General features: G+C 36.9%; 1 protein-coding gene across 1 annotated transcript in view; it reads right to left on the bottom strand.

Annotated features, from left to right (window-relative positions):
- LOC107703213 (amyloid beta A4 precursor protein-binding family A member 1-like) overlaps positions 1 to 25587 on the bottom strand; it is a 47235-nt gene that overhangs the window by 535 nt on the left and 21113 nt on the right. Inside the window, exons 3-10 of the mRNA XM_016505765.1 lie at positions 12330 to 13999; positions 7239 to 7349; positions 6613 to 6652; positions 6335 to 6480; positions 4178 to 4210; positions 3331 to 3417; positions 1151 to 1336; positions 354 to 533 (exon numbers count right to left, since the gene is read on the bottom strand). Coding sequence (XP_016361251.1) covers positions 354 to 533; positions 1151 to 1336; positions 3331 to 3417; positions 4178 to 4210; positions 6335 to 6480; positions 6613 to 6652; positions 7239 to 7349; positions 12330 to 13931 — 2385 coding nt within the window. The 5' untranslated portion in view covers positions 13932 to 13999. The remainder of the gene's footprint in view (positions 1 to 353; positions 534 to 1150; positions 1337 to 3330; positions 3418 to 4177; positions 4211 to 6334; positions 6481 to 6612; positions 6653 to 7238; positions 7350 to 12329; positions 14000 to 25587) is intronic.

The following is a 25587-nucleotide window of genomic DNA, read 5'->3' as shown; positions in this document are numbered from 1 at the left end:
TAAAGTTGTACTTCAGACCAGTGCTATTTTTAATTTATCATTGAGATATTATAGTTTTTAAAATTTGTAATTCGTTTTTATTTTTGTATTTTCCATTTTCAATTAAAGTTTTAGTAATTGTGTTTTTGTCATTTTATTAGTAAAATATGCCTATATAGTTTTTACTTTAGTTTTATTTATTTTAGTTCATCAAGTTAAACTAAATGAAAATGCACACACACACACACACACACACATATCACTGCTAAAACATGCTCTAGTCAACATTACTGATAATTCTAACATTATCGAGGCACATTCTCAAAATTTCACAGTAATCTTCTGTTTCCACAAGGCATGGGCTGTCCACTTACATCTTTGCAATTCTCAGACTTGGAAAAGTGAATGAGATCATCGTTGTACATGTCCTGTGTGTTAAGGAGGTCGCTGTACTCTTTCTGGCTCAGATCCTCTGGGTTGATGCCATTGGCACGAAGGAACTCTTGGTACGCCACACTGAAAGCCTGGCCGATGGACTGAGCTATGAGCTGAGCCTGAGAACAAAGAGGAATCAGGTTAAACAACTAAAATTATAATCCATAACTAACACATTACATTGCATGCTTACAATTTGATTTATCTAACCATTTTTGGAAGAAAGCACTTTTTTTTTTTAAAGACAACAGATACACACATGGGTCAAGAGACGACAAGGGTGGCGTTCCTCAGGACAGCCGAATACATGCCTTTTGCCCTCATGTCACTGCTGTATGCTGTGCTGTGACATATACTGGCTCTTTAAATTCAAATAGCCTCTGCAGCTGAACAGAGAAAAGGTCACATCCTGTCTCCTGATTCAACCCACGCAGCAAGATGCCCAGGAACACCATCTGGATAAATGCTATTAGAGGTCACCACAATGCCCAGTAACTGCAATACTGAACATGCTGGGAAACAATGTGAGGGCGGACTAAGAAGAATTAGGCAAATATGGAGGATTAAACGTGGAAAAAGTGTAAAGGCTCCAACAACGGCAGAATAGCAAAGTGTGTAAATCTGTTATATCGTTTTACAATGCTGAAGCAATAAATTGAAACTGTCGCTACGACAGCCTCCTTTAGCAGTCGTTTGATACGGTCACACTGACACATAGTTAGGATGAAGAACTCACATCTTCAGACTCAAACACGTGACAGATCATCTTGTATTGGCGCTTCTCGTCCTGGGCCGGGTCAGAGGCTTCCATGTTCTCCTGAGAGTCGGAGCGAGGCATTTTCCTTCTGGCCATCAACACCACGATGTTCCCAATATCAGCGATGTAGGAGATGGTCCTTAAAGGGTGGTCCATCATGGTCTCCTGCGAACCAGGATATGATTTACATATAAATATATATATATATATATATATATATATATATATATGTGTGTGTGTGTTTTGGGTCGGTAAGATGTTTTAATAAAAGAAGTATCTTATGCTCACCAAGGCTGCATTTATTTGATCAAAAATACAGTAAAAACTGTAATATGTGAAATATTATTATTTAAATATATTATTACAGTTCCTTCAGACCAGTGCTATTTTTAATTTATCATTGAGATATTATAGTTTTTAAAATTTGTAATTCGTTTTTATTTTTGTATTTTCCATTTTCAATTAAAGTTTTAGTAATTGTGTTTTTGTCATTTTATTAGTAAAATATGCCTATATAGTTTTTACTTTAGTTTTATTTATTTTAGTTCATCAAGTTAAACTAAATGAAAATGAGAAATGTTGCTTTGGCAACTGGCTGAAATAAAATAAGTTTAAGTTCTATTATGTTTTATTTTGGTTAACATTTAATTTTTTTTAAGTAACAAACAGGTTTTTTTTTTTAGTTAACTATAACGACCTAATTCATTCCAAATCAAGTAACTATTGGAAAACATTACTGTAATACGTATTACAAACTATTACAACATTAAATTATTAAAAATCTGGCCAATAACAATAATTATTTTACTGTTAAGGATGATAAACAGGTGATATTGAATAGCTGATATTCCCTACTATTTTGTCTACATAAATTTAAATACATTAAAAACACTAAAAAATACAATTTAATTATTTTAAATGCTACAAGTGATTTTAGGCTTCATAACATTATATGGTACAGTACAAAAAAAATGATATTTAGAGATCTGCTAAAAATGACATTTAATATTGTTGTTATTAATGTTTTTAAAGATTAACTTGAAGTGAATGTTAGATGAAGGCAAAGGTAATATATAAACATAAAAATACAGGAAATGAGTATGCACATTTAAATATACATGCAAATATGCAATATTAGCCAATGCCGAACTCAATTATTTTTCAGAATACACACAATGCCATTCTGCACACTAAATCCCAGCTGATATCTCAGGTCTGGTCTTCTGATGAGGACAGTGGTCACAGGTGGGCATCTCACAATGTTAAGCTTTATTCTTGATTGGTTCTTCAATCCCTTGAAGATAAGAGCAATATGTTTTATGCAATACATTAAATTTAAAAGAATTGGCCACAAATAAATTCAGTGAACGTCTGAGAATCAGAATTAAATCTTTGAATTTAATGAATTATTGTGTTGAAGTACACTTGATTTTGCACCCGCTGTACCTTGATAATACTCTGGCAGGTGGAGAGGGGTAACCCCACCAGGCTGGTGCCATTGATGGACATGATCTGGTCCCCAATGTTCAGCCTGCCGGACTTCTCAGCCGGACCGCCATGCATCATGTTTGCTATAATAACTGTGGGCAGAATGGAGCCCCAGCCCGACTCCACGATCACCACCCCAAGAATCTCCATCCTTCAGAAATCATTCTAATATGCTGATTTGCTGTTCAAGAAACATTTAAACAGATTTAAGAACATGTTTAAACAGATGTATTGCTTAATATTTTGTTAATTTTTTTTGATGAAAAAGGATTCTTTGATGAATAGAAAATTCAAAAGAGTAGTATTTGAACTTAACATTTGAAATAGAAATTTGTAACATTACAAATGTCTTTACTGTCACTTTTAATACATTTTTTGCATCCTGGATGAATAAAGGTATTAATTTCTTTGAAAATTAAAGTCTTACCAACTGAAAACTTTTAAACATTAGTGTACAGTTTCATTTTTTAGATGATCAAGAAAATGTTGATTTCTCATGACTCCTGTAAAACACAAATATTCTATCTGGACACTGCCTCCTTGTGATACATAGGATGTCTGCACTAGTATTTTGTGCAGTTTTGGTCAAATGTAGTGTGCTTCTACCCAGTTTGGCATAGGTAATGGTAATTTGGGTGAAACCAAAATCACGTTTATGGATGATGAAGTACCTGTGAGTCTGCATTGAGCACTTTGATTCTCTGAGTGGAAATGAAGAGGTCCACCTCTGTCATGGGCTGAGCTTCATCTTCTGGAGCCTGAAGATAGAAAACCACACAATATCACTCACTGAGAGAGACAGTGACAGAATAACTCTAAGACAGAAAGAGAGAGAGAGCTGACAAGACCCAGAGATGCCACGAAGGAGCGTGCGTGCAAGCAACAAGGCATCTCTAAAATTTGGCATCTTCAAGGCCAGATATTAAAATTCTTTTTCACTCTCTCCTTCATTGTGTAACTCTGATAACCTGCACGTTTCTGTTAAAGCCAGCTAGTATTGCAAGTTGGCATGGGGTTAGTTTGGTTAGTTTTGTTCTTCATTTGAAGAGATTCAGTGAGAGAGAGAGAAACTGAGAGAGTTTTCCACCATGTGCAGGACAGGCTGAATTGAAAAGATCAAGAGAAGTGCAAAACATGCTGTGCCAGATATACACCTTCAAAAACAGCCACAAACACAGCACAGTACCTCAGAAAGAAAAATATATGATACACAGAAGAAGAAAGTAAAAATCACTTGCATTTTCTGTATCCAGCAAACTAGACTTTCCTGATTTGAACTTATTCCATGACTTCCCCATGTAAGATCTGGTGATAAAACTGAAGTAATGCTTGGTGTGGAATGAACAATGGCTAACAGACTGTGCGGACGGACACAGGTACATGACTCATTGCTGGATTCAGAAAAATGGCAGAGCGACAGGAAATATGAAAACACTGAAGTGCTGAAACCAGGAAAAAAAGAGAAGACGAAGAACAAAAATAAAAACAAAACACCAAACCGATGAGCAATTACTGCACCTTCTTCCTGTTTTTGGCTAATTTCTGGGCCGTCTGCTTAGCATGGAACAAACAAAGACAGGAACATTGTTAGATAAAACAGAGTGCAGCAAGACCAACCACATTTGGGGAATATTTCTGCTCCAATAAGCTGCATCTGAAAAGTGACTTCTGGGATATTTATCAGCGTAGGGTGACTAGAATGGATCCAGATGACACCAAGCCAAGCTTACCAGACACCACCCTGCTACAATATGTTGCCTTTGGTTTCATTTCATGGTAATTTGTGCCATCATCCACCAGGTGGCCCATTTGTTCTTTTAATATCATATGTCAACTATTGGTTTTATATTACAGAGCATTCTGTTCATAAAAAAATCGACTATACAAAGCAGAGATGAGCTCTGCTGAAAATTTGATTAAGAGCAAGTTCAAACTTGCTAGCAGGCTCTGGTAATGGATCAAACTGGCCATCTAAGGAAGATTCACGTCACGGCAGCTGAGGCAGGGGGTATTGATTCAGACGTCTCTCCAAATGCATGCAATTTACACTTGCTTTATATACTTCATATGCTATTAAAAACGCCCTCAGGAATCTCACTGATTTTGAGCTCATGATTGTGTATGGGAGAAGGTACGATGTTTCACACATGCAGATGAAGTGTGACCCAATAAAACAAAGAATTCATAACCTATGATCATCTTCAATTGTATTTAATAACAGAGATTACATACAGAAAATAAAATATAGTGGTTCTTGTATAACCTATATGTATTTACATATTTGCAAAGGAATGGGTCCAGTGCATCAATCTGAAGATTTGACATCTATTTGGCCCACATTGAACTGATCCCACTTATAATGGAGGGATCCTTCTCCATTATAAGAAAAGTGGAAAAACGGTCAGTAAAGACCTCATGCTATTTGTCATTCTCTGAAGGCTGCAAGATCACTAATGCATTTTTTAAGTTATGTCTTTTAAAATATGAGAACGTCCCTGACTCTGCCTTTTAAGCAAACCCGTTAAATCAAATAACCTACAACAGCACCGTATATTGACTGTAATTCAGTAAACATTAAATTAGTGTGAAGGTTTCACATTAATATTTGACCAAAATTCATTTGAGGAACCCTTTAACTATAACTGCTAAGAAGATAATATCATCTCATATTTTGTAGACCAGAACATAGGGATGTTATATTATTTTATTCTTTATTTATTTCTATCAATCAATTTTGGATATATAACGTGTAAGGAGATATTGGATATTAAATTCTGCAGCTTATCTCCTCTATTTTACATTTAGATTAGAAAATGTGTGTGTGTGTATATATCAGCTTATAATAATCATCTAGAATCTTAATACAAGTGCATTCCTAGAGTACCAGTATATGTTTTGAGCTCAGGTCTCTAGCATGGGATGCTAGTATCCTTATTATGCTGCTTTACTAGTATTACTAGCTTATCTAGTAAGACTACCTTGGTCAATTTGATAAAACAGAAGAATCTGATGCCATTTAACATTCAGTGACCTCATAATTAAAAAAAAATTGCAATCAACCAGTCCGATACTGTTGTGTGCCGTACCACACAGCGATCTGTAATCGAACATTTTAACACAAAATGTACATACAAAGGAAAATGCTGAAGGAACACTAAATGGCATAGGTGCGGTGGTCATTGCATTTTTTAAGGTGGAGGTAAAAAATGCTGAGTAATGCAGCTGACAGGGCGAATGGCTGATTTATGCTGCAGGAGGATGAACAGGAGGGAGGTGCTAAATGTCTCTGGTCCTTTAGGAACAAGAATCACAGGATAGGTCCCTGCATTTGACTACAGAATCATTTCATTACCTCAAGAGGACCACACACTCTCTTAGTTTTATGATCATCTCTCTTCATCTGACATTTCAATTTGATCATGTTGTATACAAGGAATAAAATGCTTGTGCAATAAATACATGCTCAGGATACAGTCAGAGCACAGATCTGCATTTCTTATGAAATCCCATTCTTTTGTCCTAAAACTGTCACTTTTGGTTTCTTGCAACATTTATGCTGCTCCTGAAGCAAGTATCGCTTAGGAAATTTCTTGAGGTAGATTCATAGAAGCTCAGGTTTACTTCGCCCGATGAAGTTTACAACAGCGGGGTAAAGACAGAACCGTTTCACCTCACCTTAATGCGACTCACAGCCTCCTGAGCCTGCATCATGCGCACGTTTTTGGAGGGCGTCTTGTCTGAGAGCAGCTGGGTGGATCCCAGGTAGTTAGCAGCAAAGATTATACCGTCAATGAGGTCCTCTGGGTCACATGGGCCTGGTACTAACAGAGAGGAGAGGGACATTTCAGAACATCTTCAAAACATGCTCAGGATGTGCTATCAAGATTCATTTCGGTAGCTGAGGACCCGGACGTGAAGAGGAAATTAAAGGAAATTATAGGAAATCTTCTTACCTTCCACATATGTCGGGAATGAAGCAAGACTTCTCCTTGACTGCACATACAAGAACAAGCACACAAATGACTCAATACAACATTCTTCAAGGCAAGTTGTTATTTTTAGGTATGGCACTTCATAATGCACTGAACTGGTACTATTTGCAGAAATAATATAATATATTATATTATATTATATTAATATAATATAATCCCAAGAAGCCGTATTTTACAGTGATTTTAGAACTGCTAAGATTCCACTTTTTGGGCTTTTTAAAGATAATGATTGAGGGTTTGGCCATTTTTAAAAAATATGTTTAAAAAAAATGTAATTACATTTCGAGATCCTGTATTCTTGCTTTGCTATTTTATATGAACACACACACACACACACACACACACACACAATAAATAGCAAAACTTTAATATGTTTTAAACTTTATTTGCTCCAATTAATCTATTTCAACAGTATCGTGGATAATTTATAATAACTTCTATATCACACTGAGTCAGGACTCTAATGCTGCGGCCTATAATATGGGTCTAATTAAGTTCCTAGAGCACCTACTGGATCTTATTACCAATAATAATTAAGAATCATCCAATTTCAGCACAGTTTTAGAGGTTTATTCATAGCCTCCTACCTCTTTACTGGCTGGTGACGGAGACTCAAAGCTGTCACTCCCCTCGTGTGATGGCAGGTGATGGCTGGAAGACTCCGCCCCCTGTGGGGAGGTGGAGTCTGAGCCTGGTGACTGGACAAAAGAGACATACTAATTAATATTACATGCTTTATGGTCTATTATTTTGGACAACTGATTGAAGAAATATAAAAGCTACATTTACTCATGTGACATTTAGAGTATATTAGATCAATTAAAGTCTTCACATTTTTTTCAATAAACAAAATAAACAAATAAGTACAATTTATTACAATTTTAAAAGCAAAGCAATGAGGTAAATGAAACCGATTGTGGTATAATGAAAAGACATGCAAAAATGTGACACAATTTGAAACTGTCAAGTTTCAGTCAGACGTATCCGTTAAACGTTCAGACAGCAGGTCAAGGGGGGGGGAATTACAAAAGAAAAGTACATAAGAGATCGGTCTTCTTATATTGCCATCTCAAAACTACACCGCATCTCTCTGAAGAGGCCGAAATGTGAAATACTAGGGAACAAATGAGTCATACCCTCAACCAGAGCGCATTTGGATAAAATATTAAAAGATTATTTCGGTTCATGTTTGTCATAACATGTAAATACTGCACAGTCCCACAATGTATCTCCGTGACAATAATATCATCAGATATGTAGAATGAAAATAGAAGAACATTCTCACTTTAACTTATGAATGCATATTTATTTAATTATCATTCAAATGAACATATCTGAAGTACTGAAACATTGACAGATAAACCCAGAGCACATTCACACAACGAACTCCTCACCTCATCACCATGGCGGCGATCTACCTGATACATCCAAAAATTTTCCATATCAATAAATGCTTCCAAAAGCTGCAGTGAAAAATATTCTCCCACAGGATACACTCAAATCAAGCAGATGCTGCTCTTTGGACCAGAGTACGAGAGAGAAGAACATAAGAGCCTCTAGCTCTCTCATCAAACTCGCGTTGATAAGTTCACACTGGCTCCAGACAACAGAGGTGAACACGGCTCCTGTTACAGCCCTACAGGAAAACTGTTCCTGGAACAGATCGCTCAAGAGTGACTTGGATCAGAGACCACTACACTACGCAACATCAGTGCAGGCCTGTGGAAAAACACTCATTTCTGCTAAAGTCTCTGTTCACAGGTGGAATAATCAGCACTTAGCTAATACTATTAGAAGTCACTATTAATAATTGACTTGCTTTTGAATTTGTACTTGAATTCAACACATCCTGGATTTTACATTACCCATACAGTGAACTTGTACAAGAAATGTATAATACTTAAAATAAATAAAAAAATAAATACATTTCAAGCACGTTAAGCATTAATGCAGGGCAGGGGAAGAAGGCAGTTTTTCTTCTCTAGTGTTACATGAGCCTTGCTGAATTATTTACAGGCCGTCTCTTACTGTACTAAATAAATCATATTGTGGAGGGAAAAAATAACAGGCTTCTGATGAAATGTCAAATTCTGAGAACAACAGAGAATGGAAGCGGGCAGGACACCACCAAGTTCAGAGCAACTTTAATGGGGATTCTGGGATATCTGCAAGATGCATGACTGTTCAGCATTCACTGAAAGACTCCAGAAAATTGTTTACATGATCAGAACAAAGATCGTTAAGACAATCATTTTTAAGTTCTGAGAAGTTGAGAATCATCAACGGTTTTTAATTTTAAACAGATGAAATGTTATGATATAAAATTAACAAGACACAGATACTGCTTTATTTCTAGGTCATGAATCAAATGTGAGAATTTTAAAAATAGATTATGAACTTTTGAAGAGGTTCTTTGGATCATCTCAAATCATGCTGGAGAACATGATCATCAGGTTGTCGCACAAACTTGTGGAGTTTGAGCGTTGCTATTAATAAATGAAGACAAACCAAATTCATGTTAACTGACAACTTTTTACTGAGATTGTGAATAGAATTTGTAATTGAAAAAAAGTTACAAATCTGAAATTGCATTTTCATCAGTGGTCTCAGACTTTCAGATCTAACTGCATATGGAAACACCAGTATTGTTACTGTTAACTAATCTATAAAATAATCTATAATTTGTTACCTAATCTATGAAATACTATTCAAAAACATTTTTGCTAATTGAACTAAAGCTGAAATAAAATTAAATATAAATATTAAATGAAGAAATTAAACATAAAAACAAACATTTATTTTAGTTAGTTGCCATGCAATATTTCTAATTGCTGTTTAAGTAAAAAAAAAGGTAAATAAAATAAAATAAATAAATAAATACATAAAATAATCAAAATTAGCAAAGCCTAAAACAAAAATTAAAATGAAAACTAAAAATATACAAATAAAAGCTAATTCAAAATATTAATAAATACTATAATAGTAAATAATACTAAAATACTGTAACACTGAGAAATGCTCTTTCTACAGTTGCCTGAATAAAAATACGTTGTGGGATACGAGGCAAAAAATAATAAGCTGGCACATAAAAAAAATATATCATCAGCACATTCATTTACAAACTCAACCATAATTGCAGTGGGTGGCGGCTGGTGTCTTCTTTAAGCTTCCACTGGGAGTTTTCAATTAAGTGCAATTCTTTACTTTTTCTCTGAATGCACACGGAAAAGTTCACTCTCATCAGAGTGCCAAAAGCCCTCGATCCCTAAGAACTGCGTCCAAATGAGGCCTTGTGCTCATGAATACTGCTCAGACAAACAATGGTGATTAATTAACACTGTCGAAACAGACAACAGAGGAGCTTGGATTTGTGTTGTTTGTTTAGTGGGACAGAGTATGTGTATTTCTGTAATGTGTTGATAACAGACAATGTGACTGATTCAAGTGCGATTGAGTAAAATTGGGCAGCACTGAATCTATTAATTATGTAAATGGAAAACAAAAGAAAAGATATCAAAAATTTAAAGATGACACCATCAAGTTAATACCAACCGTGGGCATACTTGAATGACATCTACTCATTATGTTAATAAAAAGGGTAATACTTATCAAAGCTAATGGGAAGAAAAAAGAGAAGGAGGGATGATATAAAGAGTGTGAGAAAAAAGCAAAGTAAATCAAGTAAAGACATGGTAATTTTGCTGCCTTACTTATACCGAGAGCTCATCTTTCTCTCTTTGCTCTGTTCAGACAGTTGTGGCTGAGGACAGGACAGCTTCATTTACACATGCTGGTCATGTGTAGCACTCACAGAATATAGATGAGCCTTCCAAGCCACGGATAAGGAGATCCGTTCTATGAGTGCGAGCAGTCTTCATTTTCTAGCGACATGCAATTTGTCCGGCGCCGTGGCAGGCACCACTCATGAGACAGAGACTAGTGTGTGGCACCGTCCTCTCCAGAAAAGAACAGTGAGAGAGCGATGAAGTCACGACCAGAAGAATGATGCGATTCACCCTGCAAGGCTGCTTCAGCCGAGCAGAACAACAATGCAATTGTACACATCCTCCCTGAGAGATTGTTTTTGTCATTTGCTGCACCTGCTACAAATATCATAAAGTAAACTACATAAAGGCAAATAGGCCTACATATCTAATCACTCTATTCAACTAAACCCTTCACTATTGAATAGAAGACAGGGAAAAATATCTCATAATTAATTAATAATTATTTAATAATTTTAAGAGTGCTTTTAAAAATGAGGCACTGGCAAATTATAAATGGTAAACAAACAAATAAAATATTATTATATAATGACATATTAATGATTCATATTTTTATTTCAAATAATTTATTATTCTGTCAGAATACAGACCTAGAATTTAACAGACATCAATTGAGAAAACCTTGCCCTCAGAAAGGTATAGTTACAGCATCTACCAGCAGGGCCAAACTACCAGTGCTGACCAGCAAAACACTGAGCCAAACCCTGAACAGTTGCCGTGGGGTGAAATGTTTGAGAAACCGGTTTCTTTTTGCTATTTAATTTTGTAACATTAGCTTTAAAGGCAGTTTGTTAAGGCAGATGTAACAATCACAGAATCTCCTATTTTTTAATTTACAAGTTCAATATCAGTCGGACTAATGCTGCCCACAAACGATACGACTTCAAATCCATCAGTCTCAAGTCAAAATAAATTGCAGGAATGCAGGAGTCTCAGACAAGTCTAGACATTTAACCTGCTCTTGGGCTTCTCTGACACATCTCTCAGATCACATCCTTAAAAATTCACACATTGTGATCATCACTTATGTGAGCGGGCCTGTGATTTTGAGGCTCAGTTTTATTAACTGCTGACAAGTGGAGAATTAGGGCTAAAATCGTGTAGTGTAAAAGCAGTTTAAAACGTTTAGTCCAACTGAAATTGTACTCATCCAGTATTTGCTGACCTAGACTACAACTGGCCTCTGTGTTGAGTGCTTGCTCTGAAAGAAAAGCTTAGGTGATGTGTATTTAATCCTTCAAATATCTGATGATGCATTGTGCCATGAATACTTGGGCAAACAGATGAAGAATGTAAATGTGTGATGTAAATGTGCTTAAAGGGACAGTACACCCAAAAATGAAAATCCTGTCATTGTTTACTCAACCTCATGTCGTTCCAAACCCCTAAGACTTTGGATAACCTTAAATATACAAATTAAAATATTTTTAATGAAACCTAAGAGGTTTCTGTCCCTCCATTGAAAGTTCAGGTAACCAAGAACCAAAAATGTTGTAAAGGTATCGTAAAATGAATCCACATTAGTTGAGTGGTTTACTTCAAGTCACGTGTAGACATACAATCACTTTATATGATGAACGGTTTTGATGAACAGGCCTTTGTGACCTTTTTTGAAGTTTGGTTACATGGACATGGACAATGGAGGGACAGAAACCTCTCAGGTTTTTATTAAAAATATCTTCATTTGTGTTTCAAAGGTTAACCAAAGTCTTATGGGCTTGGAAGGAGAATATGGTCCCAGAATTTGTGTTTTTTTGGTGAACTGTCCCTTAAAGAGCAACTCTGTAAGCAAGATTATACTACAGAAATAAAAACATCAGCAGTGATGATGCTACAAAAATGTAAACTGCAGAGCATCAACACGACATTTTACATGGTGCGGCTCATACTCACATCAGCCCCTAGAGATGGCTGCAAGTCAGATTCTGCTGTAGGACTCAGGTCCTGTCTCATTACCCAGATGGGTTCTTTGGGTTCGTCTGGCGTGTAGGGCGAGCGGACTGTCCTTGTCTTCACCTCCTCTATTGCCTCTTTGATGTCCTTAATAGCCAGTGAGATTGCGTCTCTCTTCTCACGACTGCTCCTAACAACTGGAGCTAGCTCTTCTGAGGGACTTCTGGGGGGCTGCTCTACACCCTCTCTTTCACTTATTGGCTCCGGGGGTTTGATTTCGTCCATTTGACCATGTGACTCTGACTCAGACCACTCTTCTTCTGCATTACCGTCCTTGTCCAGGCCCATAGCGACACGCTCCAGGCTCTGTGAGCTCAGACTCTCCTTCACCTCTGCCACAATCTGGTCAATGTCCTCATCCTGCTCGCAGCTGTCGGCACGGGGGTACGGGGCAAATTCGGCTTCCTTTTCGGGACTGTCCGACTCTCCGTCGGATCGCTCGTCATAGTGGTGGAGCCTGGACCCAACAGCCTCCTGTTGCTGGTACAAGTCACGATCGAAGAGCCTGAACTCTGCCCTGCGCTGTTGTGGAGTCTGTCCCTCAGCTTTGGCCGAGGGGGCGTCCGTGATTTCCTCATAAACGTGCTCCTGAAGGGTGTATTCAGCGTAGGGCTCAGAGTATGGCTCATCTTCTGTTGCTCCACCTTCACGGGCCTCTCCTGCTCTGGTAGGACTGCGGTACATGGGTTGAGTGTAAACATAATTGGAGTAGTTGGGGTTTATCGTTTCTGCGTCATGGGGCCTCTCAGCATTGGGCAGGGGCTCTCGAGGTAGCGGCGGAGGTTGAGGTGGGTATTGGGGTTGGCGGTAAGCTGGACCACCGTGCTGTTGCTCCGACTCTGCGCTCTCTGTGTACTCCTCAGATTCCGGGCGAAGTGGGATGCCATATGTGCTTTCGTCTTCAGGCTCTGCTTCCAGGACCATGACTGCATCCCCCTCTGCACGGTCTGTGTGGTTGTGGAAGCCACTCTCTGTGCTGGCGGATCGGGCCAAAGCGCTGCCGGCATCTCCCTCGTCTTCCTCAGCTTCCTCTGGCTCTCTAGTGGGCAGCATGGCTTGTGTAGGAGAGATGAGATGCTGTTGTTGTTCCAGCCTGTGCTGTTCGGCTCTCTCCGCATCTCTCTGCTGCCTCTCCCGCGGTCGCTGTCTCTGTTGCTGCGCCCGGATTCGGGCCTCGTTGTCCCCCTGTCTGCGGTAACGTGTCACTGCAGGTCTCGGTATGGGCTGCTGAACGGGTTGCTGTTCGGTATCACCTTCTTCTGCTGGCCTTCTTGTGGCACGTGTGCGGTTCGTCCCTCCTTTAGATCCCTCGTACCTGCGGTAACGTGGGGCCCCCTGCTGTTGGGACTGGTAGTGGTTATTCTCCGTACCGTGGTTGCTGTGGTGGTTGCGGGGGCGACCGGAGCGGGAGCTGCCATCTCCATTGTCATGGCGTCTACGGTAGGATGAGGGGGGCTGTTGGCCCTCAGGGCCCCTACGCTCCAGGTCTGCCTCAGCCGCCTCTCTCAACTCCTGGCCATGCGGCGCCTCCTGGTGACTCATGGTTGGAATAAGGGAAGGTCTACACACAGAGCATTACTTCTCCCAGTAGGACTCCACTCAAGCACCACCTGCAGAAAAACAAACAAAAACCAGGTATAAACCTTGAAACAGTAACAACTCGGTAAGAAAGATCATTTAAGCAGTCCATTAAAGGTGCACTCAGTAGTTTTTCTCTCAGGTATTACATACAAAGAAATGAAAAGTACTTGGAAAAGATGTTTTATTAAATTAATTTTCAAACAGGTTTTACAAAAGCATAAAAATGAGAAAAAAATAATAAAAATACATTGAAAATGGTGACAAAATAAATTTGTTAAATTTAAAAGGTACATCTAAAGGTACTTGTTAAACAATTAAAAAAAAGTATTTTTACTTAATCTTGACAATGTGCTTTTCTTTTGTATAAAGATGTACAGAGTTTATGTACAACCACATGAGATGAAGACTCCAGTTATATCAAATGCCTAATACAAAATGTCATGCGCACATGTCTGGGCTTCATTAGATTCTATAATGTTTTCCAATGAGAATTAAGACTAGTTCACCTCCAATCAAATTTCTGAACAATCACCAGGGGGAGGGGGGGATCCATCATTAACCTTGCTGTAGCTGATGTTTTATTCATAGTGACATTTACTATGCTACTACATATCAAGATTAGCTGCCTCTATGATGTAAAAAGATATGAGAATATTGCACCAATCAGTGAAATGCTCCTCAGTCATAATCTATGAAACTAAGGCAATTATGTATAGTAGTAGAAGTATTGAAGTATCTCTGCCAGCCTTTACTGTGAGCTCACAATTTATCCCTACACAACTGCTAGAAATGCAAAGAGCTGTAGAAAAACCCCAAGCCTCCACTTTCATATCTCTTATAACTCCCATCAACATCAGCTGTGATTTGATAAGCACCACATAAGCTGAATAAGATAACACAATCATTTTATTAAGAGAACTCATATTCAAACTCAAGCTATCTGACCACTCATGTTTTCATATTAACCTCTTCACTTTTTTCTGTCTGAATGAGCTCTTGAGGGCATTCACGTACATTCGGTACAATTGAAAGACAGCACTACTATCTAAACTAGACTACATGTGACCTACTTATACGATCCATGCCAGAGCAGTGGGTACAGTGATACATTGTCATGAACAAAAGAGGAGGTTCTCAAAAATAAGGATGGGCCAGGATGGTCGACTAGTTGGCAAACGGCTAGCTGATTAGTCAAGTAGACAAATTTACTTTAAAAAAATAGTTTTAACATTTTAGTGGTAGTGTTCTAACAAGGATGATTTCAAGGAATTTTCAAGTTCAATACAAAAGCTAATTTGACACAAATATATTTGTGGCACAATGTTGCTTACCACAAAAAAGGTAGCTGCATATTAGCGTGCATATTATCATATTAACTACTACAAACAACTACGTTACTATCGGTATGCTTGCCCTAATCTAAAGGGAAAGTTATTTTTTATTTTTTTACTCACTCCTCATCTCAACGTTACAGTAAGGCACTTACAACAGAAGTTAATGGGGACAAATTTTGAAGCATTTAAAAGCAGAAATGTGAAGCTTATAATTTTATAAACGCACTTTTTTTTTGCCATTTTAGGCATAACTTCTTCATGGCAACTAAACTGTAAAATTAGAGCTTTAAACAGAAAAGGTTTGCAAATGATTTTTCACATTAAAGTCATGTTAACACATATTGGGTTCTTGCGTTTTTGAAAAAAAAAAAAAAAAGATTTATAAGCTTGTTTCCTCATGGGGACCTAAAAATTGTCCCCACAAGGATCAAAAAAAAAAATTTTTGAGATGAGTTTTGATTTTTTTTTTCTTTTATTAAAAAAAAAAAAAAGTAGGGAAAAGTGGAACATAATTTATCTGGTAATTAACATCATTATGCCACAAATGATGTACAGTTGTACTGAACTATAGGCATATTTCTTTAAGAGCCATGTACAAATCTGTACACACTCACATGCAATGACAGCCACTGGCACACTTGTACAATTTTGCCCAAATGTCTTCATTAAAATACCAAACTTTCGACATTTCTGGAGCATTATGATGGGTGACATTTTGCAGCAGACTTCCATCTGGAATTAGACGACGCTTGAGACGAGCTATGATCTCATATTAATCAACACAAACAATTAGCCACACTTTCATTCGCTTCCTGACAGCTTACCTAGAAGGAACAGCAGTGTCTCTAAACTGTGAGGGAGAGGAGAGAGGCGATAGAAACATGCAGCAGCATAACGGCCTACTGAAACATGAGTCACCGCTACAAACGTGACGTCTGTTTCCATGCATGACGGAGTATGGCATGTTGTTAGAGATATCATGTCAGAAAGAAGTCACGGTGCTCGTGTTCCTGTGAGGTGTGATCAAAAGTGACGGTGCACATACTGAACCCATCAGAAGGCAGTAGTAATTGGTGTAGACGTGAGAAGGTGCTGGAATGCCAGAGGAAACTAAATGACATTGAGTTCCCCCTCCCTCCTGTCTCCAGTTCAAAACATGTACAAAATACTGAGGGCAACCACCTTGATGATCTGAGCCAGAGGCCAAAAAAACATCCATGCACACAAATACAGGTGCACAAAAGCACCCACACAATAACAATTTGGCTTCTCCCATGAATATAGAATCAGAATCAGAATGATCTTTATTGCCAGGTATGTTTACACATACGAGGAATTTGTTTTCGTGACAGAAGCTTCCACAGTGCAACAGAACGACAGTGACAGAACAAAAACACAGATAAATAAAAAAATATAAAAAATAAAAAAATAAATAAAAAATAAAATAATATATAGAACAAGTAAATAAGGAATGCAATATACTTCTTCATTACAGGAAAATAATGATAAATACTGTTTCAGAATTTTTTTAATTTATTTTTTAAACGAATTAAAGTAAAGAATTTAAAATAGGTACTATAAAATGATGTTTCTGAAGTCAATGTACATTGTTTTACAGATATTTAGAATTTTTCTCCTTTTTTTACTGGAAAATTGAACATAATACCTTTTCAGAACATAACTGCCACGAGTTTGAGAAAAAAATATATTTAAAAAAAATTAAATTACTTCACAATACAATCTCTAAGATTATTTTATTGTGATTTGCATCTGATGTAAATGCATATTGTTTTAAAGAGGTTTAGATTTTTTTTACTGGAAAATCAGACATATACCTGTATATGGTTTCAGAAAATGACATGCAATGAAAATGAGGGGTTAAAAAACTTAAAATATAATCTTCATATACAATTTTGCATCTCAAGTAACTGTATGTAATTAAAAGGAAGTGTAGATTTTTCAACAGGAAAACAAGACAGAAATACTGTTTGGGAAGATTATTTTTGGCAGCACACAGAGGAAGCAGCAGCTCCAGTTGCTGTGGTGAATCCCCCTCCCCAGCCACATACGAGGAATTTGTTTTCGTGACAGAAGCTTCCACAGTGCAACAGAATGACAGTGACAGAACAAAAACACAGATAAATAAAAAAATATAAAAAAAAAAAAAATTAATAAAAAATAAAATAATATATAGAACAAGTAAATAAGGAATGCAATATACTTCTTCATTACAGGAAAATAATGATAAATACTGTTTCAGAATTTTTTTAATTTATTTTTTAAACGAATTAAAGTAAAGAATTTAAAATAGGTACTATAAAATGATGTTTCTGAAGTCAATGTACATTGTTTTACAGATATTTAGAATTTTTCTCCTTTTTTTACTGGAAAATTGAACATAATACCTTTTCAGAACATAACTGCCACGAGTTTGAGAAAAAAATATATTTAAAAAAAATTAAATTACTTCACAATACAATCTCTAAGATTATTTTATTGTGATTTGCATCTGATGTAAATGCATATTGTTTTAAAGAGGTTTAGATTTTTTTTACTGGAAAATCAGACATATACCTGTATATGGTTTCAGAAAATGACATGCAATGAAAATGAGGGGTTAAAAAACTTAAAATATAATCTTCATATACAATTTTGCATCTCAAGTAACTGTATGTAATTAAAAGGAAGTGTAGATTTTTCAACAGGAAAACAAGACAGAAATACTGTTTGGGAAGATTATTTTTGGCAGCACACAGAGGAAGCAGCAGCTCCAGTTGCTGTGGTGAATCCCCCTCCCCAGCCTGATTAGGATGGTGTGTTCAAAGACTGTAGAAAAATGACTGACTGTGAAAACTTACAACTCCTCCCCTCTCTAAGCAACTGACTCACCCAGTATTCTTCCTGGAGACACCCCAACAAGAGAGAAAGAGAGAGATTCTTGGCATGGCTGAGTCAGGCAAATCAATCAACACTGGACTGACAGACCTAACAATGTGATCCTAGTGGGATGATTGTTTACCATTATTGATTTTGCACACACAACATCTCACAGAGTTTTTCCTCTCCAGTAGCCCAGAATATCATCTTGGAATATGCAAGCATAACTTTCATAAACTGTACATTTTTAAAGGCTCAATGAAATCTAAACTGGACTTTTGTGCATCTACCAGCAGGGACTAACTGGCTTTGTTTTTGATAACTTCCACTAACATTTCTTGTTTCAATATAGGAAAAAATAGGAAAGAAAATTGCTTTTGTCAAACCATTTCAGTGTGATGTGTAGCAACAAATTCTAGTTATCAAACACAGACAATATTTCCCTGTTTTTTGTACGTGTCATGGCCAGGATTTCGGCATTTCTTTTCCTAATTATGTGCTCTCTACAGTCCTCATACATTATATGTATGTGTATTTGCATCATGCTTTGACCGTTCTCAGTAGATCCCACCTTCGTGCACTTCCATGCTATTGGTCAAACTACTTTTCAGTCATTACCTTCAGCCAAAATTCAGACAAAATGTAGAAATCCCGGCCAGGACAAATCCAGAAGAAAGAGAATGTACGGTCAGCCAATAGCTTAGAGATCAGCAAAGACAAAAAAATAATAGATATCTGGTTTGTATTTCAACAAAAGCTCCAATGAATGACCATGCTGTGAAAAATAGCTTCAGGCTCTACAACTGTCTACTTATTCATATTTGTTGAGGAAATAGTAAAATGTCAACATATCTCCATCAAAGAACCAGAGCTTTAGACGTGTACTTGGAAAAACCTCTAGATATGATGCAAATGAGTATTTGAAAATAACCCTTAGAAAGTTATATCAGCTGTATGTGCAGCGTGGGTTGAAATCAGCATGACTGTGAAAGACACAAGGAGAAGGAGAAGACAGCCTAAACATGTGCTGAAGGTCACTGATGAAAGTAGAGGAGCTGGCAAAAGCTGGGCCAGCTGACAAAAAGGACTGCTGATACAGAAGAACACCATGCCATTTTATCGCTCTCGCTCTCTCTCTCTCTCTCTCTCACACACACACACACACACACACACACGTAAGGTTCTTTGGTATGTGTGAGGAGCAGGTTTAATCAGAGAGTGTTCACAGCTCTTTCTCCCACACAGTTCCCAGCGGAGGTCTCACACAGTGGCTTACCCACAAGGACAAATCAGCATGGAGTCTCTACTGCTCCTCTCAGAAAGCACGATGCGAGGAGACGATGAACCATTGGTTGAGATTTGAGAAAAATTCATTAGTGTCATTGTTTTGAGTACCAGTAACATCTAAGCATCCCCAAAAGAAGAGAAACTGAGTAGAACCAAAGCTGCATAATATATTAAAGTCACTATGACAATTCTTAATTTTATGGAGTAAAAAAGTCATTCTAAATACTGTTAATGTTGAACATGCAGTGAATGTCGATGGGAACTAAGGCTTCTCAGATTCATGAACTGTTACATGTTGTCTGAAGCCATATAATAGCTGATACACAGTTTTACTGTATCTTGTTTTAAGTATATTTAAATATTGTAACAATGTAACATGTAACAATACTGCAGTGTTTTTTTCCACTCAATGATATCACTGTGTAACAAACGTGGAGGTGGAAACTGATGGTTTAAGACCTTTACCACCCTCAGAACTGAAAAGATTTATGGTTGCAGACCTATCTGCGGGTGGTTAGCCAAACTCAGCAGACACACTCACTCATCCACACCCACAGCGGAGTGGATCCGCTCCTGTCTGTAAAGCTGGCAGGGAGTGTGGTTCAGGCAGCCTATGAATAAAGACACACTGCTGTTTGGCTGCAAACAAACACTGCAAATCATTAGAGCCTGCAGTCCTACAGCGAAAAGGGCAGGGAATGAACCATTGCCTCAAGATCACAGACGGGACTCACCTGCTAATAGACAAATCCTGCTATCAAACTTGGTCAAAACTGGATAAAGACACTTTATATTAATCATTAAAATGATTTCTGAAGGATCATGTGACACTGAAGACTGGAGTAATGGATGCTGAAAATTCATCTTTGGATCACAGGAATAAATCACATTAAAATAGATCAAATAGAAAACAATTTCTTTAAATTGTAATATTATTTCACAGTATAGCTGTTTTTACCTACTATTTTTGAACAAATGACTACAGCCTTGGTGATAAGAGACTTTAAAAACATTTAAAAAATCTTACAGACCCCACATTTTAAACAGTAGTGTATGTTGATATGGTGCAATTTGGAAGATACTACAAGCAAGGATTAAATATAATGTAATGCATACTTTAATATAATTATAAAAGTAAATTCATTATAAAGTAAACATTTTTTAAAATGATAAATTACATTTTGTTATAAATACTCCTTTTTTTCAAACAATCTGGCAGATGCCATTTTTGTTCTTTCAACTGCCAAAATTTAAGTACAGATTTGTGGGATATCACAGGCAGCAATGGATATACCAATTCTATGGGAGGTGTCACAGACAAGATTGGATTTGGATGTTCTAGGCAGCATCGTATGTGTTTCAGATACAGTTATGAAGCCTGTGAATCTCATACTTTACAGTGAGTCACAGCAACAGCAGAAGTCTCCTCTATTGAAACAATGACAGTGACTCAAACAGCAGCTCAGAGACATCAGTCAAAACAGTCTCTGAGTGGCTCCTCAAGGCTGGAAGTGAATTAGCAGTGTAATTCAAACCAACGCGAAACAAGAGTGACTCTGAATCACCATAATGTATTATCATACACATAATGAGCTCAAGTCATCTCCAGCACAAAATGAACTCCACAGTGCAATTCTGTCCACCCGTTGTTTCTGATGTAGGAGTCTCTTCCAAATGCCTGATTACAAACACACGCATCAAGTAAAAAAAAAAAAAAAAACACAATCAGACAGCATGGAGTTTGAGTGAATCGTTGCTCTAACAGGATTACCATTGCCAGATTTAACTTTAACAGACAAAGGGGCGGTGGGCTGAGAAAAGAGAGAGAGACGCACAATAGCATTCTGGGGCTCCTGTCAAAGATGGACTGTGTTTGGGTGGGTGGGACGTGCAATTAAGCGTCAAACAAATCCATTAAAACCAGTCAAACCCCACCCACTAGTTTACTGATTCAGGCTTATTAAAGCACACTACACTGGACACACTGACAGATGGTGTCACACTATGACAGACAGCAAGCTCAGCTGAATCGACAATGCTGTGTATTTACTATGCCAAGTGAATAAGAACAGAACCCACTCTAATATCGCTCTGACATGCGATGAAGCTACAAGAGGCCATTCAAAACAACGTCACATGTCATTATTTGTGATTTATTAAAAAAAAAAAAATGAGTCAACTCTACTTGATTCCACTCTGATTTACCAGGAAATGTACTGAGGAAACTGGTTTCTGATAAAATCACATAAGATCATAAGAACTGATGACCGAAGAAAAATTCAAGCTTTTCAGACAACCATATTAACATTTAATGATTAGAATGTTTATTTCTTGGTACAATATTGAAAAAGAAAAACATTTACACATGAATCTGCTCTGACAGATGCCGGTTTTTATTCTCATAACTACAGATGAATTGCATGTACAGAATTGTCGGTCAGCATATGTAGGGTTGTAGTGAATTGTTTATTATTCCCTCAAGGAAGGTCTATTAAAATCATGTGGTTCTCCATTTCAAATGGTGTCTTGGGAAGCTTTGAGAAAAGACGTAAATGAAGACACATTAGCATACCTCTCCAACTTGGCCAATCAATGGTATGGATCTAACCCTCCTCCCACCCACTCACACCTGCCTTCGGCAAATCAAATCTGACCTGTGACTCACTGTAACTGGATCAGCCAATAAAAACCCTCGTAGCAACTGAAATAATTATATTTGTCAGAATAATGAGGAACGATGTTACAGTCACTCAGTAGGTCAAGGACATTCAGTCTAGCCGTGACTATTCCTACAGAACTGCTGCAAAATTCAGACTGTATACTATCAACAGTATCTAAAATTAAATAAAATTATGAATATATATATATATATATCACTATTCCTTATTATTTGATTTACTGGCTTAATCAGTGACTAGAGGAAGTGAATTATAAGGAGTGTGAAGAAAATTACTTGTGGCATGCCTTGCTAATTATTTTAACTTTTGGTGAGCTACAAGGTAAAACTCTGATAATCCAGCCTTCATTATAAAATTAGTATCTAGCAAAATATAGCCTTCAGGACATATGGGCTTGAAATAATACTATTATCCTCTTCAAGAGGAACTATTGCAAGACTGGAAGTGATTTTGTTTTAATCTTCCTCCAGCCTGACTGCTGTCCTCATGTGGTTGTGTTGTTCTGTTCTTTTTCTACACATCACTTCCACTGCACTTCCAAAGAACATAACTCCTGAGATAACAAAGGCAGATCCATCAGATGTAAACCAAGGTGAACAAACTCGTAGATGATGTAAGAGCAGCATATCATCTGACAAGCAAAAGGAAGATTACAGTATCAGTGAAAAAGAGCACCACTAATGAAAACATCACACTTACCAGTGTAGATTTGCATGTGTATCTGAATTTCACAATGCTACTCCAACACAGTGGTGACCTAAAATAGTTTCCACAGCTTTTTCATAGTCTCTCCTTGTCCACTTAATACAGTGGAATCTCAGATGACTCCAGATATCTTATTTTCAATGTCAAAAGACTCTACCTAATAGTCTTTACAGAAATGAAAGTTATTTCACATCTAAAGATTAGAAGAAAAAAAAAATTCTGGGATCATTTATCACCCTCATGTCATTCCAAACCGTATTACATTCTTTCTTCTGTGGAACACAAAAGGAGATATTTTAGAGAACGTGCTACTCGCTAATTTTCAAACAAATTCCAATGAACGGAGACTGAAGATTTCAAGCTTCAAAAAGGAAGCAAAAACACCATAAAATATCTTGAAAATAGTCCAAAACGACTTTTTGCTCTGAATCCATAAAACAGCTTTGTGAGAGAAACACAAACAAAATTTGTTTATTTACAGATAATTGTTTCAGAAGACTTTATATATATATATATATATATATATATTTAAAAATTATTGTTTGTGTTTTAGAAAGAAAGAAAGAAAGAAAGAATGAATTTGAAAGTCAAGCCTGCAAAGAACTCTACGTAATCAAAGTTAAATCAAGAATGTGCCCTTCTTAAAATGTTTATTTCTCACAGTGGGGAAAAACAAACAAACAAAAACAAATTAATTAATCAATCAATCAATGACACAACGCATGCAGTAAAAAGCTACTGGATTTTCCCATAAGAACTGATGTAAGGGTTTTTATATAGTGACAACACCCCCATTAGGACAATGGTGTGGTGTCCACTTAATACAGTGGAATCTCAGATGACTCCAGATATCTTATTTTCAATGTCAAAAGACTCTACCTAATAGTCTTTACAGAAATGAAAGTTATTTCACATCTAAAGATTAGAAGAAAAAAAAAATTCTGGGATCATTTATCACCCTCATGTCATTCCAAACCGTATTACATTCTTTCTTCTGTGGAACACAAAAGGAGATATTTTAGAGAACGTGCTACTCGCTAATTTTCAAACAAATTCCAATGAACGGAGACTGAAGATTTCAAGCTTCAAAAAGGAAGCAAAAACACCATAAAATATCTTGAAAATAGTCCAAAACGACTTTTTGCTCTGAATCCATAAAACAGCTTTGTGAGAGAAACACAAACAAAATTTGTTTATTTACAGATAATTGTTTCAGAAGACTTTATATATATATATATATATATATATATTTAAAAATTATTGTTTGTGTTTTAGAAAGAAAGAAAGAAAGAAAGAATGAATTTGAAAGTCAAGCCTGCAAAGAACTCTACGTAATCAAAGTTCAACACAGTGGTGACCTAAAATAGTTTCCACAGCTTTTTCATAGTCTCTCCTTGTCCACTTAATACAGTGGAATCTCAGATGACTCCAGATATCTTATTTTCAATGTCAAAAGACTCTACCTAATAGTCTTTACAGAAATGAAAGTTATTTCACATCTAAAGATTAGAAGAAAAAAAAAATTCTGGGATCATTTATCACCCTCATGTCATTCCAAACCGTATTACATTCTTTCTTCTGTGGAACACAAAAGGAGATATTTTAGAGAACGTGCTACTCGCTAATTTTCAAACAAATTCCAATGAACGGAGACTGAAGATTTCAAGCTTCAAAAAGGAAGCAAAAACACCATAAAATATCTTGAAAATAGTCCAAAACGACTTTTTGCTCTGAATCCATAAAACAGCTTTGTGAGAGAAACACAAACAAAATTTGTTTATTTACAGATAATTGTTTCAGAAGACTTCTGTCTCTACTGCTTCTTCCTCTTCTCACTATTTATATCACACAATGCACAGCTGTTGCAATGGCAACAGATGTTAACCGACCTGCGCTTGAAGCAGAATGAAAATCGAAATGATAGCCTGAGGATAAGAGTTAAATCCAGCTGCAATCTGATAGAGCAGATTAATTTAGGACTGCAAGATACACCTGAATAAGAAACCGTTTAAAAGCGTTTGTGCTGAAATCAACATCAGGCTCTTCAACAGCTGCATGTATTACGATCATTGCGGTTTAAACCCTTTACCTTTTACTAAATGAATATGCCTGTATTGGAATTCAAGAAAGTATTTTTATAAAAGCTGTAAACAGACATTCACCAATATGCTTTAGTCAAGATCAGATGCTTAAACTTTAGAATTAGAACTATTCTAACTAACAATAGAATTATTGTTATAATTAGAACAACACACACATAGAGCAACATAGAATTGCTAATACTTTCTAATGTATGGCTATTGTTTTCCTACCAAAAATGAAGTCATGTCATTACGGAACTGGCTTTTATTAGTTAAAGGGGTCATATGATGCGATTTCAATTTTTCCTTTCTCTTTGGAGTGTTACAAGCTCTTGGTGCATAAAGAAGATCTGTAAAGTTGCAAAGACTAAAGTCTCAAATCCAAAGAGATATTCTTTATAAAAGTTAAGAGTCAACCACACCTACCTAAAACGGCTCGTTCTAACACGCCCCCACATGTCTACCTCACTATCTGGGAAGATTTGCATAACGCCGCCCAAATGTTCACACAAAGAAAGAAGGCGTAACTTTTATTCTCGCTGTAGTATTCAGCGTTCCTCACTCTAGCCCCCGGCCTCTGCTCGCTCTAGGCATGTGTGACGCTGTGTTTCGTTGTGAAAGCGAAACTACTTTGTTTGGTCTTCCAAAAGAGGAC

Source organism: Sinocyclocheilus anshuiensis, unplaced genomic scaffold, assembly GCF_001515605.1.
Source record: "Sinocyclocheilus anshuiensis isolate Anshui unplaced genomic scaffold, SAMN03320099.WGS_v1.1 scaffold542, whole genome shotgun sequence".
Taxonomy (NCBI): Eukaryota; Metazoa; Chordata; class Actinopteri; order Cypriniformes; family Cyprinidae; genus Sinocyclocheilus; species Sinocyclocheilus anshuiensis.
The sequence above is the reverse complement of the archived record's forward strand: the minus strand, read 5'-3'. Positions and strand labels throughout refer to the sequence as shown.